Genomic DNA, 18,022 nt, shown 5'->3' with positions numbered 1-18,022 from the left:
TAATGAATGAGTAGAATTTCAGCTTTAAAAAGAACATGATTTAGCAGGTAAACGGAGGCCTCAGACTTGCAGCTGGCTTTGTGCAGACTGTGCCTTGATGTGGCAATAGGATTGACAATGGAAATTTTTGGTGAAGACAGTTCTTGAAATAGGTTTGTGTGATCCTGATCCCTCAGACAGCATCCTTGTCTTAGCCTGATTCATACAGGAGCAGTCAGCATCCGTTCGCCATCTGTCAGAGCATCCTTTATCCTTTGCTGGAAGTGCTTCAGGAAAGCTTTGTTAGGGAGGATTAGAGAATCTACAATTTCTTATGTTGGTGTCAGTTTTACCGGTAGGTTCTGCAGGATTTTTCTGCTTTATTTTATACATCCTAGAGGAAGTGTGGGTGAGTACCCATTGTTTCTCTAAAGATATGGGATGGTCCAATTAACACATACTAATGGCCTGCTGCTTCTCAAAGTAACCATCTCTGCACGGTGTATAAGCTGAGCCTGGTAGGAAGGAACTACAACTTCTGCAGGGTCTTAAATTGCTACTGCAGATTGAAAGCAGCTTGTTTAAATTCTCCAAGTGAGTTGTTTAGGTCTTAAACTTCTATCTGTAAAGCCTGGATGATGCCATTTTCCTAGCATAGCTCTCAGTGGTGTGGGAGGCTGTGTAAACACCTCAGTGAAAATTGAGCACAGGCAGAGTATCAGCAGGGGGTGGTTCCCAGCGAGCTGAAGAGATGAATAGCTTCATTCTGTACAGAACATGTTCCCAAGTGTCTTCTGGACTCCACAGTAATTTAATATCATTGGAATTTGTAGGACAGAAATGACTGCAGACTTTGAATGGCTGTAATAATTAAAATTGTTATTAACGGCAATATTGCAGTCATTAAATTTATCCCTTGGGTATTTCTGCAACACGCTAATAACTTTGGCTCTTGTCTAGCATTTGGAGGAAAACATGCTGAATTTAATTAAAACTTAAGATGTGTTGGCTCAGGGCATCTGGATCTTGTATCGTTCCTCTGAGCTGCTGGTCAGCAATGTGGTTCAAGACACGGTCAGCGTTGTAGTGGGACCAGGGGAGGCAGCAGTTATGGTGAGTTGCCTCCAACATTTAGGTAGAATTGGGAATGGAGCTTCTTGCATCAAGATGGTGTTTTCTGCTGTCGTTTGTTTTAGAGAGCTTCAGGGTACCTGGGTTAAAACTGGGGATGTCTTAGCTAGGTATAGCACAAAAATAGGCCCTGCTCAGGCAAGCTGAGTAGAAGCAGAGAAAATGGAAGAGTTCTTATCCCTGTTTCAGGAAAGGGATGTAGAGGTGATGGCATGATTTGGTCAAAGCTGATGGCAGAACAGGAACTGCATTTAGCCCTTGTGCAGTGGTATTTTCTCTTTTGCTTCCTACTGCGATGATTTCAAGGCAGTGAACACAGTGAGAATAGCATCTTGTAGCTCAGCTGTTTCAGATGTCATACACAAATCCATGCTGGTTTTGAAACCAGTCTGTAGCAATTATCCCTTTTTAAGGCGCAGGCATGACACAAGCATTCAAAAAAATGGTCTTTATCTTCCCCGTGTGGAGCTACGATCTGGATAATGTAAAATAAATTATTGGAAGAACATGTGGATATAATCTCCCTCTTTTTAAATACGCTAGGATGCAAAGGGATGTAAAGCACAGGTAGGAGATATGTTAGCAAGTTAAGAAAGGTAAAAGGCTTTTGATGGATAAGTAAACAACGAGTTCAAGCATAAGCTTTTTATCCTTCTGAGTCTCCACCTTCTCTCTGGAGGCATTAGATGGGAAATGAACACAGTATTCTGAGGCCAGCCCTATTCCCAGTAGGCTCCCCCCCTTGCCCTGCAGAGCAGCTGCTGTGGCTGGGAGCCTGTCAGGACGAGATGGAGAGTTAAGGCTATGGATTGCAGCACCTCTGCAGTCACCTAGAAAAGCAGATTGTACCCTAGGAGACTGAACCAAGCAGGTCTGTGAGAGCTTTAGTGACTTGATATCTTACAAAAAGCTTTCTGCTAAGGAACAGAAACTAGGAACAGCACGCAGAAAGACCAGCAGAGAAGCTGCTGTTACACTATGGGAATTGGAAGCTGCTTTAACAGGACGTCAGACCCCCTGTTTACTATCACGTAGGTAATTTTGTGTTTTTCCTTAAGATCAGTGTAGATGCTTGAGATGCAGACTGCTGGGTAGATAAAGGTCTGTTATCCTGGAAACAAAACAGTCTAGCCATAACGCTACTTTAATCTGCTCTGCTTTTCAGAAAGTGAATTAGGCTGTGCAGTCTGCAGCTTAAGTTATGAAATGTGCTGAACTCCTCACGACTGAGCTAAGAGACTGCTTGAGCCATTAATGCTTTCATGCAGTGTACACTCTAGTAACACCCGTAGACATTGCCTTAAAGTCACAGTGGGATTTTCAGGCTGCTGAAAGCCAGTATATTACTCACTAGTTGTCTTTCTGCTATCATTGCAACAGTACCTACGAGTTCTGACCTTCCTGGTGAGACCAGTTTGTAGCATCAAAGTCTCTGTTATTTTTTTAATTGCTTTCTTTCATGCTTTATATGTTTTTCAGAACTCAAGCCATGCTTTGTTGTAGGTATGGAACAGTGCTTTATGAAGTCTAAGTAGTAATAATAAATTTGCTTTCTCTTATTTTGTTTTTCAGAGTCCTAGTGAGTCCTCGACAGAATCTGACTCGCATCACGTTAAAAGGGACTTTCCAGGGGGCTAAAGTAGTCCGTGGCCCAGACTGGGAATGGGGTAACCAGGATGGTAAGCTGCTTTTGAGATGTCCTGTAAAAAGACTGTTAGACTTTTTTCCCCTTCTTCTTGTTTTTCCATATTACTAATTGAAAATGCATGTGCTGAGCAGTAGCTCTTAAGGGAACTGTTCAGATGATGCAGGCCTCTGTTCTGTAGTGAATTAAATATTATTTATTGTATTTGTTTAGAAATGCATCTGTGAAATAGACTCTGTGCATTCACTCAGGGTGTGGGAGGGAAGTTTTGCTGTTCCCATTTCATAGATTGAATACTGATGGGAGCCATCCTGGAAGATCTTATATAGAACTATAAATGTACACCATCTTGCAAGGAAATAAAGACCTATCCTCTCCTGAAAAAGCTTCCACTCGGTGGAAATTAGGTTTGTCTGACTTTGTGTATAGTATTCCTTTTTCCCTTGGAAGGCTTTGGAATATTTTTATTTGGACACTACACGCTATTCGTTGACAATGTTCTTAAGTTTGACGTGGAGCATTAATGAAGAATTATCTGCTTTTGTTGCTGGAGAATGGTTCTTTTTTTCTGTGTGAATTGTAACTTTGGGCTGAAAATGCAGAGGCAAAAGTGCCTTTACTAGACCTGTTCTTGGGGTATAATGACTGTAACTCACTGATAGCAATTCCTGTGCAGTGCTTGAAGGTTATGACAGTTTTACTGTGTGTTTCTGCTCTGAGTTTTGAACATACTGTCCTATTTACAGTTTCTTTTTTCTCTTGATAATTAAGTTGTAAGTCCAAAGGTTCCACCATTTATTGCAGCTCTGTGGTTCAGTGCAGGACGTGATTACTTGTGGAGTCTGAGAGCAAAAGAGGCTTATGCTCAGTCCAGCTTATCCATCATTTTGAGATCAGATCAACATTTACATGTCTGAGACTTGTGTTGGTTGCGATGGTCATGACCTGAAAGCAGTGCTGTGTGCAAAACAAGTGAGAGGAAATAGAAGGCCTGGTGCTCAGCTGTTCTCCACTGCCTCTTCTTTCATCTGTCCCCATCCACATGCTGTTTGCTCTTCAGAACTTAGCTTCCTGATGCACTAGCACAGCAGCTCTGTTTCCATTTAAGGAAGGAACATATAAACAGTGAAATACATGGCCTTGTAAACTCTAACACAGGGTCCTGATAAGCATATGTATTAATTACATGGTCTTGTGTGTCTGTGCTAACGACAATAGCATCTAGTTGAGGACTCTGATTGAGTGATGTTTTATTTACATGTGGCTTTTAAATAATTCTGTTGCCTGAAGCTGATTGCAGAAATTAGTGTTGGCTGCAAAACTTGCCAAATGATGAGAATTTTTGCTCAGCTCTTCTCTAAGTGGACATTTGCACCTCTTCAGACATTTCAACCTTTTTCTTGCTGCCATCTCTGAATCCTAGCATCATGGAAGTGGGCACTAGTGCTCTTAAGAAACAGCTGTACAGGGAAGGAGAGGTCACAGTAAAGCCCACTAGTTTGTCTGTATTACCCTCTTTAGATCAATGTGCAGTTAGATGGGGAAGGTAGCTCCTTTGAGTTGACTTTGCAGACAATTAGAGGCAATTAGAACCTCACTGTCAACCCAGTGAGACATACAGATGTTGCTGACCCCCATCTGAGGGACAGCACTGGACAAGTGCTGGGACTTGCCCAAGTTCATGCAGTGCCTTGGCAGCAGAATGAGGATGTGAATCTGCCTGTCACTAGATTTGGTGTTGATAACAAGTTGTCCCTTCTGGTTGAGGGAATGGCCACGTGCCTGGACAGATTTATTATCTCACTTACTTATCTTCATGTTCTGAACTGTTTCACTGGTGTTCTCTGCTGTGCAGGCGAAGAGAAGCACCAGAGCAAACTTCCTCCACCTCACAAGTGCTTTGGAAGGATTAAAGTCTTTGGGCAGATCTTACAACATAGTGTTGTTGTTCTGCCACAGTGTGGTGCCATGATACTGTGCTCCCTAGCTAGGCAGTGTTTCTGTAGGCCAAGAGAATGTCTGTTACATTTCTACAGGATTCAGCTTTTCCATATTTGTATTCAAAAGCAAATGGCTGGCTTTCAGTGAGCTTCACGTGGAGATTCTCTCAGAGTTGGTCAAATTGAGTTGTCCTGTAGTTTGATTTCCTTAATTAAGAAGGTGTGCCTTCTGCAGATCAAGGTGGGACACACCAGATATGAGGAAGGTGTGTGAGCTGCTGAATGAGTTCTTGTTGGTTGGTTGTCTTGTGGAGAATGCTTGGCTGGAGGGTGGTGCTTCAGGCTGCAGGATGCTGATGATGATGCAGATCTGTGTGCTTCAGTTCATTGTGTAGAACAGGCCTGTGGCAGTGCCCTACAGAAATCCTTCCTGGCAGCAACATCTGTCAGAATTTCATCCTCCCCAGCTACTGACTTTCAGCTTTGGGTTATTGCTCCATGGTGAGAAGTTAGAGAATGGACAGGTTTTCACCTTGCTGTTCTCTTAACTAAGGAAAAATGTAATTAAATTTTATCTCAGTAAGCATCTCAGAGTCAGGTGTCTGGTCTCTGGGAAAATTCAAGCTGGACATAATATTTTTTTTCTCTTCTTCCCATCAGGTGGTGAAGGTAAAACTGGACGTGTGGTTGATATTCGTGGCTGGGATGTGGAGACTGGACGTAGTGTGGCCAGTGTCACATGGTCTGATGGTACCACAAATGTCTACCGAGTCGGACACAAGGGAAAAGTGGACCTGAAATGTACTGTGGAGGCATCCGGTGGCTTTTACTACAAAGAGCATCTCCCAAAACTAGGTGTGTGGGTACAAGTCTTCTGTTGAGAAATTGTTACTTGCGCTGCCATTTCCTGACACTGAAGCCCTTTTAGCTTGGGAAACAGGACATGAGCATGTGGTTTTTAGGAAACTTCTGCAGAGTGTGTGCTTTAAAAAATACGTATTCGTGAACGTAATGTTTTATTTCAGGGTGGTTAGCTAAGTTGTTTGTCCTTTCAATGGTAAGGTCACATAAGACCATCAGATGCCCAGAGCTGTATCCCACAGGAGGGCCCCAAGGGTCTTCTGTCAAGGCAAAGTCATGATAGTGAAGATTCATGAAATTCCTATGGGGATGTCTGCATCTGAGAGCAAAGAATTTGATTCAGATGTCAGCTTTGTTAATTCAAAGAGAAGAGAACTCATTTTGAGCACTGTGTAAGTGCCCACTGAACAACAGTTTGGGTGAATGCATTGCTGAGGACAGCCAGTGATGTTTGACACAACAGGACAGGCATCATTCAAACACGTTCTCTTCTGGGAAGGGACTAAATTGTCTTCTTAGAACTACCTCATGTTTAATTCATACCGTTATCAAGTAAGAACCAAGTCTTTTTGATCTGTCTACATCATGCTGCCCCATAGAGTGTGTACAGCATGCTCCACAAGTAGAGAAAGGGTTTTACATTATCTTACACCCATTAAACCTTATGTTAATGTGCAAACCATGTTACAAAGGCATGCAAGACATAAAGTTTATAACTGCATCCTACACGTATGTGGGTGGTGTCATTCTCTTTAGGAAAACCAGCTGAACTGCAGAGGAAGGAAAGCACAGACAGGCATCCATTCCAGCACGGGGACAAAGTGAAATGCCTGCTGGACATCGACATCTTGCGGGAGATGCAGGAGGGCCATGGGGGCTGGAATCCTAAAATGGCTGAGGTATGCTACAGCTTGCTTTTATGTTCTCAGCACATTATCAGTCACTGTCTCTTACTGCAGAAGTAACTGCTTGCTAGGAAGCAACCAGGATATAGAAAGTCCCGTGGTTCACAAACATAATGTGTTGAGTGGATCACAAATAAGAATTCTGTAGTGATAGGACACTGCAGTCAGTGAACATTAGATGTGAGCTTACATTCAAATAAAATGATAACAGCTTAATGAATAAATTTGTCAGTTACATTAATGGAGTATGTCTTGCTAGTGTCATAATGCATCATAGCAATCTTTGCCCACCTTTATCATTTGCAGAGATGAGGACAGTTCGTGCTGTATTCTGAAGCGTTTTTACCTTTTGCATTCTTACTGTCCTCCTGCCTGCTTTCCTCACTATTAAGCAGTGCAATTTATGTAGGGATTTCCCTCTGTTTTTTTTTCCCCTCCAAAGTTCATTGGCCAGACAGGGACTGTGCACAGAATCACAGACAGAGGAGATGTGAGGGTCCAATTCAACAGTGAAACCCGCTGGACTTTCCATCCTGGAGCTCTGACTAAGGTATGTACTGATAGGTGAGCTTGGCCAGAATAAAATACTGCAGGGAATAGCTGTCAGCTCAGCCTGCTGTGTTAGGACACAGTGCATCTCAAACAAGTGTCAAAGAAATATACTGCTATAATTTCCTTTGGTAAGAGTGGTAACAATTGATTTATGGTAATTCAGCTTTCTGTAGCTACCTTTTTCATCTGAGATGAGCCTTTGTCCACTTCATTTCTATTTGATTTTTTTCCCTTCATGTTGTTCTATTTTTTCCATCTTTTTTCTCTTGCCTCTCTCTAATTGTTCTGGATGACCTGAGTCTTTTAATCTCTCTCTTCTAATTTTGTATCTGCATTTCTAAAGCTGATAGCCCTGGCCTTCCCCTAGGGGAGTGAGAGTTTGCAATATGGATTGTTAGAAGCAGGGCTAATAAGGAATGAAGGGAGCTTCTGGAAGAATGCAAAATTGTGAAAGTCCAGAATGAGGTCACAGTACCAAAAAAAAAATAAATAAATAAATAAAAAAAAAACCAGACATCAAGCAAAAACTATACCGATAGAACATCCCATGTTGGACAGTTTCTGCAGAATTAGTCTGAGTTTTGACAGTACTCCCTTCTTAGTGAGCAGAGGCAGTGTCTGGTAAAGGATCACTACAGAAGAGAGAAACCAGAGATTTTCTGTTTTAAATAACAGGTTGAACTTCCGTATTAAAGTCTCTTGTTGCCTCAGGAATGGTGAGGAACAGACCAAGGAAAGTTCCAAGTACTTCATTCTAGTGTTATTTATAAATGCTTTGAAGAAAAGAAGAAAATTGTTCTGTCCCAAAATATTTCCCTACTTAAATGTGTACTTGGCTTAAAACAGAAATGCTCAAGCTTTTGGACTGTGTTTATTTTGCACTGATTACAGATTTCTTGGTAGCTGTACTGAGGTTTTGCAATGCCTTATTTTGGAGTGGATGGACTTATTGTTCAGTAGGGATTTCTGGGAGTGAGGGCTGATATATATATAATATACATATTTTCTTGTTTGTTTGTTTAATCTCCCTTAAGCTTGACTTTTTTCTTGTAGCTCAACACCTTTTGGGTTGGTGATGTTGTCCGAGTGATTGATGATATGGAAACAGTGAAGCGATTCCAACCTGGTCATGGGGAGTGGACAGATGAAATGGCACCTGTGAGTACGCATCACTTCCAGGACAGTCCAGCAACTCCCTCAGTTTTTCTCAGCAGTTAGTAATGGTGATTGGGCTCACGCTGCCCTGCAGTATTCCTGACCTTTCTGGGACAGAAATATTGCTATTAGCTGTTGGCAATATAATCCTATCACAAAGCCCAAAGCAGAGTGGGTAGATGGGGAATCTGACAAATGGTTTGGCTATCAATAAGTCAAATAAGAAGTTTCTTCAACCAAAGTCCTCCTGAGCCCTTCCTGATTCTTGGGAATGAAGCAGGAAAGAGTGCTTGAGATGGAAAAAATGGTCAGAGCAGACCAGTATGGCTAAAGAACATGGATGTCCTCCAGGAGTAGTTAAAGGCACAGAGGAAACCTTTTTCTAATCCCAATTTTATCAGTTCTTGGTTTATTGTTTCATCAGCTTTTCCCAGGCATTTGTAATGTGCCTGGAAAACCCTTTTCAGTAACAGAGAAACTGCTGAGAACCTTGTGGTATCCTCGAAGTGGGAGCTGTCTGTGAGCGTTTGTTTAGTGTTTTTTTTCACACTGCAGGGGTGCTGCCTGCAAAACCTCTCTTAAAAGCATTGCGTTGGTTCTGAGATAAAAAGCATGCTGCATCTTTCCTTTTAAAAATCATTACTCTCTTTCAATTGCAGACTCTAGGGCACATTGGCAAAGTGATCAAAGTGTATGGGGATGGAGACCTGCGAGTGTCAGTTGGAGACCAGTCCTGGACATTTAATCCAGCTTGCCTGACAGCCTACCAGAGAGATGAGGAAGCAAATCTCATGACAACAGAGAATGCAAAGGAATCAAAAAGTGAGATAGTGAGAATGGAGATGTCTAGATTGTCAGGGGTTGAGAAATGCAATATGAATATCCACACATACTTTTTGGTGCTGTTAACCTGTGCTGTTTCTTATTCCTACCCAGGCACTTTGATTACTGTATTGGAGAAATTGTTGTCTCAGAAGACAGAATCAGACCATGCAGGGTGTTTGGTTATTTGGGCAGCGCTCAACAATGCAGCCAAAGTTCGGGAGCTCCTTCAGAAGTATCCAGACAAGGCAAGTTTTGAAGACATCCTGAATGTTTACTTTTTGATGTGCTTTAAAATGAGATCATAAAATTTTGTATTTGAGTGAGGGGAGGAGCAGGAGAAAAGTGATAGATTTTTCAGACCTTGTATTAAATTATTCAATGCAGTGCTGCAATTTAGGATTAAAAATGTGCCTGTTGTACGATGTCAGAGTGTGACATTAAAGCAGAACTGGAGCTACGTCCTTATAACATATTCTTAGGTGTCCTGTATGGACACTGCAGCTGTAGAATTAGTGCTTCATATATGTGTGTGTGTATGTATATGTATATGTATATGTATATATATGGAGACAATAGCAAGATGTCCAGGAATCTGACCCCTGTTTGAGAAGAAAGCAGCAGGTTGTGTGTGACTGAATGCATCTGTCCTTACATGACCTTTCTAAATAGAACTGTTGGAAACAGGAAAGAAAAGCTGCCTGGATTCTGATGCTGTGCGTGTCTGTGCAGTGTCCTTATCTGGTGTCTGACTGGAGAAGGGAACTGGACTTGACTTGCTGGAACAATTCATATGCTTGCAGTGTGCCAAACTGTTAGGATCCCATCTACTCGTACAGCTGGTTTTTCAAGCTGTCTATTGGAACATTCCATCTCCATCCTTATTTATGAAGTTAATGGGAGTTCTGGAGATAGGAGTAGCTGAACACCTGTGATTGTTTTCAGATAGGAATATTTTGTTACTATTAATTTGTTAGTTTTCTATTTTATGTTCTATTTCTATTCTGATACTTCTATTAATGTATTGTTATTTCTGTAAGAGACATTGTATGGGGCTGCTGAATCATGGCCTGAACCTCTGATTGATCACCTGAGGTGAGCAGTGAGTCAGCCACGGGAGCACAGGTGAAGGCAATTCACCTGTGCTGCAGGAAGGGGTGGAGCCTGGCTGCACCTCTCCTAGAGCCATTTAAGAGCTGACTGCTGGTGGGGAAGGATCTCTTCTGGAGATCTGCTCCTCTGGAGTCTATTTCGCGAGCCCAGGGTAGGGTGAGTGTCCTTCTTTTCCTACTCCAATATAATAATTACATCAGCCAAGGTCCTGGATATACTATACCATCTGCATATTCATTGATTGTACAGACATGCACCAAGGAAAGGCTCGCTTCATAGTGCAAGTTAGAATTGCTTGCCTAGGGCTTTCCAGCTTATCAGCATTGTCTTTCTCGTGTAAATGTAAGAATAACGCAGTGGTCTCTAAAGCCTCCTTGCTGGAGCAACTCACCCATAATTAATAGTTATGAGTAAATCAAGGGAAGCCTAGCCTGTCCTGCTCTCCTGACTGCTGCGTAGAACCAGGTGCAAGGAAAAAGAAAGCTGTTCTGCTTGCCAGTCAGCTTGCCAACTACTTCATTTCTTCTCTTTAGTCTCCTGCTGATCTCAGTAGCTCCCTTTCCTTTTTTGTCTTGCCTTTCATACAGCCTCTTTTTGTTCTTCAGTCCCTTCAATTTTTGAAAAATCTCCTTGCAGCACCTCAACACTGATTTACCCTCCAGCAAATGCCCAGTAAAGTACCTGGAGTAACATTAAGCAATGGGGACTTGGCATTTTCAAAGCTAATTTCATCTTCTCGTGCATTTTCCAATTAGAAAAGGAATAGTTGGCTGCAATGTCAAGAAGTATTCTGCTTGCAGGCATAGGGGGATTTGGCATTGGTGCTGCAATCAGAACCCTGGCTTCCAGCTCTGTTTGCTTATTTCTCCCTTCTTGACTAAATGTGCTATCCTTTTCCCCTTTAGGAATATTTAGGGAGAAAGTCAGCCTTGTAGTTATTATGTAAAGCAGAGCCACCAGGGCACAGATTCTGCTTAGTATTTCTGAGCACACCACTGTTCTGCAGACAGTGACTGAACTCAAGGCAAGGTCTTTCCTTGCCGTTTGCTATGTCTCTGTCTTTCCTGCAGGTCGACAACAAGAATCAGGGCAGAACTGCACTACAGATCGCCTCCTATCAGGGGCATCTGGATGTTGTGAAGATTTTGCTGCAGGCACATGCCGCTGTCAATCTGAGGGATGAAGAAGGGGATACAGCGCTGCACTATGCAGCTTTTGGGTAGGAGATCTTTTCTTGCACTCTTTGATACAAAACTGAAAGACTGAAAAGGCTAAAAAAAAGGAAACTCAGATACACATGAACCATCTGTGTGCAGTGTGTGAGAGAAGGTAAAGAGGGAGACTTCTTTACTTGATTAGAAATTGGCACATGAGCTTCAGGACCACAGATACACTAATTCAATCTACAGCGAAGTCAGTTTCTGTGCTATAAAACTTGTGAAGAATCAAAACAAGTGATAAGGTGCTTTCAGTGATGTTTTCTGGGATGTGAGGATAAGTTGGTTGGGATTAGTTTGGTTTGTTGCCTGTTGTAAGCCAGGAATTCATTACTGAGAGTGGGAGATACCAGATGATTTAAATCAGACTGATTAAAGAGGAGATGGAGTGGGATTAAGAAGATGCAAATGCCAAGAAGGTTTGGCTTGCAAGAAGGAAGAGTGTATGTTTGCACAGCATTGACTCTATCTTACTCCTTGCCTTTAAATCAGAAACCAAGCTGATGTTGCCCGTGTGCTTATTGCTAAAGGAGCTGATGCAGACCTGTTAAACAATGCAAAGTGCACAGCTTTGTATGTTGCTGTCAGTCAAGGATTCACAGAAGTGGTGCAGGCCCTCTGTGAACTCAACTGTGATGTCAACCTCCCAGTAAGTTTTGGGTTCCTTCTGGTGTTCCTTGTGTGGTGATGTTTTTTCTTTTGTTTTTGGAGTGGGTTGGGGGGAGAAATTGCTGCTTTTCTCTTCCATCACTTGTTGCTTAGAATTTGAAGACGGTTCTCTTGTAATATACTACTGTGTGCTGCACTGGGGAAGTATGCTTCTAAATTCACTACTCAGAAATTTCAGTTTTGAGTCTACACCTTTGTCCTTTTAAATCTGCTTAGCTCAGACCAGTAGTATTCTCTTCTGTGCCTTCCAGTGAGAGCTAATCTGCTCCTCAAGTGTGATGTTGTGACTGTCCTGTTCCCAGGACTGATGAGGTTGTTAGAACTAACGTTGAGGAACGGTTCAAGGACGGTGGTGGTGAGTGGGATCCAGCCTGTTTTTTAGGGCTTGTTTCTATGCTTATAGAACTGGACGGTGCTGGATCAGACCCTCAAAGCTAGCAATATGAGCATTTATCTGCTGAGCTGCTGATATCAAGCTCTGAGAAACTAATTTCACAAGAACTGCTCATCATGACAGTGCTGTTTGGTCTGGAGTTGATGTGACCTGTAAGACTATATATGTTCCTGTCTTGCACAGTGTGCTTAATTGGACACTTCTAGGTAACCTATATTCTGTTTTGGTATTCTTTTATAGGATTCTCATGGAGACACCCCCCTGCATTATGCTATCACTGCAGATTACAAAGTCATCATTGAGATTCTCACTGAGGTACCCAACATTGATTTCACTGTCCAGAACTGTCAAGGCTTCAATCTGCTCCACTATTCTGCTCTAAAAGGCAACAAGCTGTAAGTGAATGAACAATGGTATGCATTCCTGGGAAGAATAGACAGATTGGTTAGGTACTCTGAGACTAGATGGTGATAAAATCTTGCCAAATGCTTATTGAGACAGTTGTGAACCCTAGCTGGGCAGCACCTAACTGAGGTAGAGGAATTGACTGCCTATCAGGGAATTAATGCAGTGAATTCTTTGATGGATGTAGGAGAGGGTATGTGTGTGTGGTGCCTGTGGTAGGGGACAGGTGCCAATTTTTGTGTACTCTGCCTGCTTTTGCAAAGGAAAAAAAAAAAAAAAACGATCACCCAAGAATCTGAGACTTTCTTCTTTTCCTTCCTTCTCTAGTTCGTAGTTGTTCTGGTAATATGTTAATTCTCTGCGGGAATGGTTACTTGGAATGGTTACTTGGCAAAGAAGGGAAAGGCTGAGATCATCTAACTTGCTGCACCCAACCTGAGATATTTTAATTGACACAAGTGCAGTATTGTGTCCATTAAATTCCAGCTTCCTGTACTCCTCTGTGTTTCTTGAAGTTAACTCTGCATAGAGCCTTACAGATATTAAAGGCACATGAAACCAGAAACAGACTTAATGTTTCAAAAGAATTAGACAAGAAATGAGCATTCTTCACAATTATCAGCATAGAAAGAAGATAAATAACAGCAAGGCATTTTGTTCTCTGCCCTCTGTGTAATGAGTAAGCTGTATCTCTAAACAATGAAAAGCAACCCATGTAAATACACAGTTTTTGGCAGACCTCAGAAGAACCAGAAGATTTGTACACGTATCTGCAGCTTGGTTTTCTGGCAAACAGTACAGACAGGCAGTGCACTTCACTGCAGCAAGCTTCCTGACAGTGCGTGCAATATTTGAAGGCAGCTGAGAAATGTAATACTCTGCCTCATTAAAGCTGCTAGCAAAGATCTGTTATCATCCAATACCTAAGAAAGACAAAGGCAGAATTTGCCCTGAAAATATGTGCAGGTATAGCAGCACTGGAAAGGAGTGTGGTTCTCTGTGGTGATGTGCTGACAAAAATTATCAATATACATATGTATTGTTTTATTTTTGTAACTGCATCTGCAACATAGCAGGAGCATTCTGCATCGCATCTGCCAGCTCAGTTTTAACAAGCACAGTGCTGCTTCTTTAAATTTAAAGAACATTCATAACTGCTGATCAGAAGAGGCAGGCCTGTTTCTTCTGCATTGTTTTCCTTCTTGATAAAGTACTTTCCATCTCTGGTTTACCTCCAACACTGTAGAGCCATAAAGAAGATTCTAGCAAGAGCTCGACAGCTGGTTGACTCCAAAAAAGAAGATGGCTTCACTGCCCTGCACCTTGCTGCTCTCAATAATCACAAAGAAGTGGCAGAAATTCTCATCAAAGAGGTAAGAAGCGAAACAAAACTGCCAACAAATTTTCTAGCTTTTCACCCCCAAAATCCCATACTTTCTCCTAAGCAGTGCTGAGTTAATGCTGTGTGTGGTGTAGAGGTGTGTTGGTCATTCAGCCAATGTGCAGAGGGCTGATTCATACAGCATTCTCTTGGAGATACTTACATTTCTGTCCTGAAGATGGAGTTGAGAGTTGGGGCGTCAGCAGGCCCAACTGCAGCACTCTTCTTCAGTCAAACTCAGCAGCAGCAGCAACTCCTTGTTTGATGCAATTCTTCTCTTCAAGGGTCGCTGTGATGTCAATGTGAAGAACAGCCGGAACCAAACACCTCTGCACCTCGCTATCATCCAGGGACATGTAGGGCTGGTGCAACTGCTGGTCAGTGAAGGTAGTGATGTAAATGCTGAAGATGAGGATGGGGACACAGCCATGCACATTGCCTTGGAACGGCAGCAGCTAATGTCAGTCCTGATGGAGAAGCGTGAAGGGGAGATGGGGTCATCCCTCTTTTCCAAGGTGAGCTGGGAATAGGAGAAATTCCAGCACCAAGGGCAGGAGAATGCTTGATTGGACACTAAATGGGTGGAGGAAGGCAGTGAAATAGTGCCAAGTCTGTTCTGTTAAGGAGCATGGAAGCAAACAGTCTTGCTTATAGGAGAATAAATCTGTTGAGAGTATGCTCAGATTTGAAATATGCAGCTTCCCATAATCATGCACCAATTTTTCCTGTAACATTCCATGTTTTTGTTAGCATTGCGTGCTTCTTTCTTTGACATGGGAAAGGTCATGAAACTGCTCACAGAGCCAAGAGTCTTTGGGTTTAATTTATATCCCAGAACCACAGAAATTCATTTCTATCTGATGGCATGGAAAATAAGAGGCTAGCTAACCACAAGCACCCCAGTTGCTGCTCTTCATCTGCAGATATGCAAAAGATGAGACATACCATATATGATGAAAGCTGTGTTGTTGTAAAGCCTGAACTGGATTTAACTGTGTTGCACCATATTCATGGATATATGAGGAATACTAGGCCATGTCTTTCACATCAGCAGAAAATAGTTTTTGACTTCAGATGAGTTTGGATTGTGTGCACACAAGGTGTGTTTAAATAACTACCATTTCAGGTTCCATAAGCCAGCTGCCCATCAGCTGATACATACTGTGCTTTCAGTATACACTTTGTAATTCTTGTCCACTGACTGAAGAAGTGAATACCCCTTACTATGGTCAGTAATGATTAGTGCCAGTTAGGACCAGTTTTATGCCCTTGTTCCTGGAACACAAGGTTTGAATCTGCTGTTTATACACTGAAGGATCATCTTGCATTTTGTGAATGCAAAACTGTGCTCTCAAATTGTCAGTGTGATGATTACAATTTTAAATTTGATACAGCTTCATAACAGACTCCTATTAACAGAGTGTTTCTCAATGCATTTTAGCTGCAGGCTTCTGGCTTTCTTGGAAACATAGAGCTGAATGTTGGAACTGCAATTGCATGTTACTTAGCACAGGAGGGAGCAGATATTAATTATGCAAACCATCGGGGAAAGTCTCCTTTAGACCTTATTACAGACGGAAGGATTGTCCAAATCATCAAAGACTTCTCACAGAAATTCAGGTAAACCATGTCCTCTGGAACAGCTACGGTGTCTGTCTTTGCAAAATACATTACTGTGGTATCACTGCATGAAGCTGCCATTCCAGGAAGGATGAAGCATCTCTAAAACATTAGCGTTAGATGTCAATCTGAGCACTTCTTGTTTCATCTGGAGTTAATTGCTGGCACTGTAAATGTTAGTCATGCCTGCTTTCTCCATTTCTTTTTAGAAAGATCAGTGATAATCCCAACAGGAGGCTGAATTGGTCTCACTAGTGCAGTGAAGATTGACAAGTTTGTGCTACCTGAGCATCTGCATCTTTGTCTTCACATGGAATGTTTGCCAAGGATCAGATCACTGAAGAGGGACCTGGAGTATGTGGCTCAAACTTGATTACGTGTTCTTGGTTGCAGGGAACAGCAGGTTACTTCAGACTGCTCAGCCATCACCTGCAGCCTTCGCCGCGTGCATACCACTCCCAATACGATGACCAATCTTAGTGTCTCAAGTGTGGCAGTCCCCACAGAGTGCCTGGTCTGCTCAGAGCTGGCCTTGCTCATCCATTTCTTCCCATGCCAGCACAGTATTGTGTGTGAGGGTAAGTCTGTTCTGCTTTCCTTTCCTGTTCTGCCACACAGCCTCCCTGTCTGGACTCGTAAATCAAGGTCTGTCAGGATGCAGAGCTGTATGTGACCTGAACAGTCCCATGATTTCAGCACTGTCATTGTAGATGGAGTGTCCAAAGCTATTTCTGGTAGGCTCAGAGTGATCTGAGCAGCTGCTGATAGGCAGCCTAGGCACGAGCTTACAGATGCTGTAATTTGGAATGCAGGTTGGATGTTTCAGTGGTAACTGGTGGTGCTTTCTCCATCAAAACCTCCTGAGAAAGATTTCCCCTTCTCTGGCTGTTGTGACCAATTTATGTTTTGGATGTTTTAATGGCAGCTTGTTCAGCAAGCTTATTATCTCGTTAAGGTGCCTTCAATCTGACCACAAGGAGTTTGATAAGAACTGTATAAGGACTGCATCCTTCTTCCAAAGAATGGAGAGCTGCATTGCACCCATAGCACAGCAGTTCTGGCAACACAGAGCATTGGGTAGTTGTGTTGTGCTTGCTACTGCATAGGAAAGACTGAAGCAAGTGATGAGGATGTAGCTCAAAAAAAGAAGGCAGTGTCCTCATTTCCATTTCTTAACCATCCAGGGAGTTCTCAGGCCATTTAAAAGCTGACATTCTCGAATTTATTTTCTTCCCATTGTTCTTGCACTACTGGGCTTAATTGTAACCACTCCTTCTATCATTTTGGTAGAATGCTCCAGAAGAATGAAGAAGTGCATCAAATGTCAAGTGACAATAACCAAAAAACTCAAGCAAGGTATGTTTGTTGTACCTACTGTTCAGTGCAATGAATTGGGAAAGGTGCTTCACAGCATTTGTTCCAGCAGCAATCAGTGGTTTTCGGGGGGGGGGGGAACCCAAAACATAAGAAATAAGGATAATTTTTTTTTGCAGGAAGAGTGGGAGAGAAAAGGGGATATGGTACCCATAGCATCATCCCAGAATGTTGAGGAAAGGGATGACTAAATTGAAATGTTAAGCTACCTAATCAAAGAGTAAGGAGCAGATCCAACAGCAGCTATGTTAAGCTGAAACTGGAAGGAGTGTGCTTTCCAAAGCTGGCAGTTGTTAACTTTCTGGGGTTTTTTCATTTCATCTGGTTTAGAGCCAAGGATCTCTGTAAGGTTCACCCAATTGTGTAAACAGTGTTGACTCTAGGACTCTGCTTTGTGTAGCTGCTTGTATGCATGTTGATGTGAGTGATGTCAAATGGTTTCTTGTTTTATACCCCGTGTGTCCTGAAAGACTTAAGAAATTAAATCCAAAGCGTAATCAAGGAGGTTGAAAGAACATAGTACTGATAGCACAGTGAGGATTCCCAGACTGTGTGGCAGAACATCACACCCAGCTTTGAAAGCTTCTACTTAAAAGTAGCATATTGCAAAGCAGCAAGGCAGGAAGTATCAGACAGCATGGTTTCTTTTCTAAAAAAGAAACATGCAGACAGAAAGAGGAAAAAAAAAAAAAAAAAACCAACAAAAAACCAGTTGAGCAACAGAACAGAGGAAAGCACCACTGGCCAGTTCATAAAAAGCATCATCTCGGGCTTGATGTTTGCAGAATCTCTGGATAAGGCTCACTGAAGTGACTTTAATCTGAACAAATTTCTGCTCTTTGAGTGACAGTCTGGTTAA

At 42.3% G+C, this 18,022-nt stretch overlaps 1 protein-coding gene across 1 annotated transcript in view; it reads left to right on the top strand.

Annotated features, from left to right (window-relative positions):
- Positions 1 to 18,022, top strand: part of MIB2 (MIB E3 ubiquitin protein ligase 2) — a 33,103-nt gene that overhangs the window by 13,008 nt on the left and 2,073 nt on the right. Inside the window, exons 5-19 of the mRNA XM_085242497.1 lie at positions 2,683 to 2,789; positions 5,356 to 5,550; positions 6,313 to 6,455; positions 6,904 to 7,011; positions 8,067 to 8,171; positions 8,828 to 8,990; positions 9,105 to 9,238; positions 11,174 to 11,322; positions 11,813 to 11,969; positions 12,624 to 12,778; positions 14,035 to 14,161; positions 14,454 to 14,684; positions 15,611 to 15,789; positions 16,183 to 16,367; positions 17,080 to 17,145. Of these exons, the coding sequence (XP_085098623.1) occupies positions 2,683 to 2,789; positions 5,356 to 5,550; positions 6,313 to 6,455; positions 6,904 to 7,011; positions 8,067 to 8,171; positions 8,828 to 8,990; positions 9,105 to 9,238; positions 11,174 to 11,322; positions 11,813 to 11,969; positions 12,624 to 12,778; positions 14,035 to 14,161; positions 14,454 to 14,684; positions 15,611 to 15,789; positions 16,183 to 16,367; positions 17,080 to 17,145 (2,204 nt within the window). The remainder of the gene's footprint in view (positions 1 to 2,682; positions 2,790 to 5,355; positions 5,551 to 6,312; positions 6,456 to 6,903; positions 7,012 to 8,066; positions 8,172 to 8,827; positions 8,991 to 9,104; positions 9,239 to 11,173; positions 11,323 to 11,812; positions 11,970 to 12,623; positions 12,779 to 14,034; positions 14,162 to 14,453; positions 14,685 to 15,610; positions 15,790 to 16,182; positions 16,368 to 17,079; positions 17,146 to 18,022) is intronic.

The sequence above is a fragment of the Meleagris gallopavo genome, chromosome 23 (genome assembly GCF_905368555.1).
Source record: "Meleagris gallopavo chromosome 23, MGAL_WU_HG_1.1, whole genome shotgun sequence".
NCBI lineage: Eukaryota > Metazoa > Chordata > Aves > Galliformes > Phasianidae > Meleagris > Meleagris gallopavo.
Note: the sequence above shows the minus strand (reverse complement) of the source record. Positions and strands in the feature narration are given on the sequence as shown.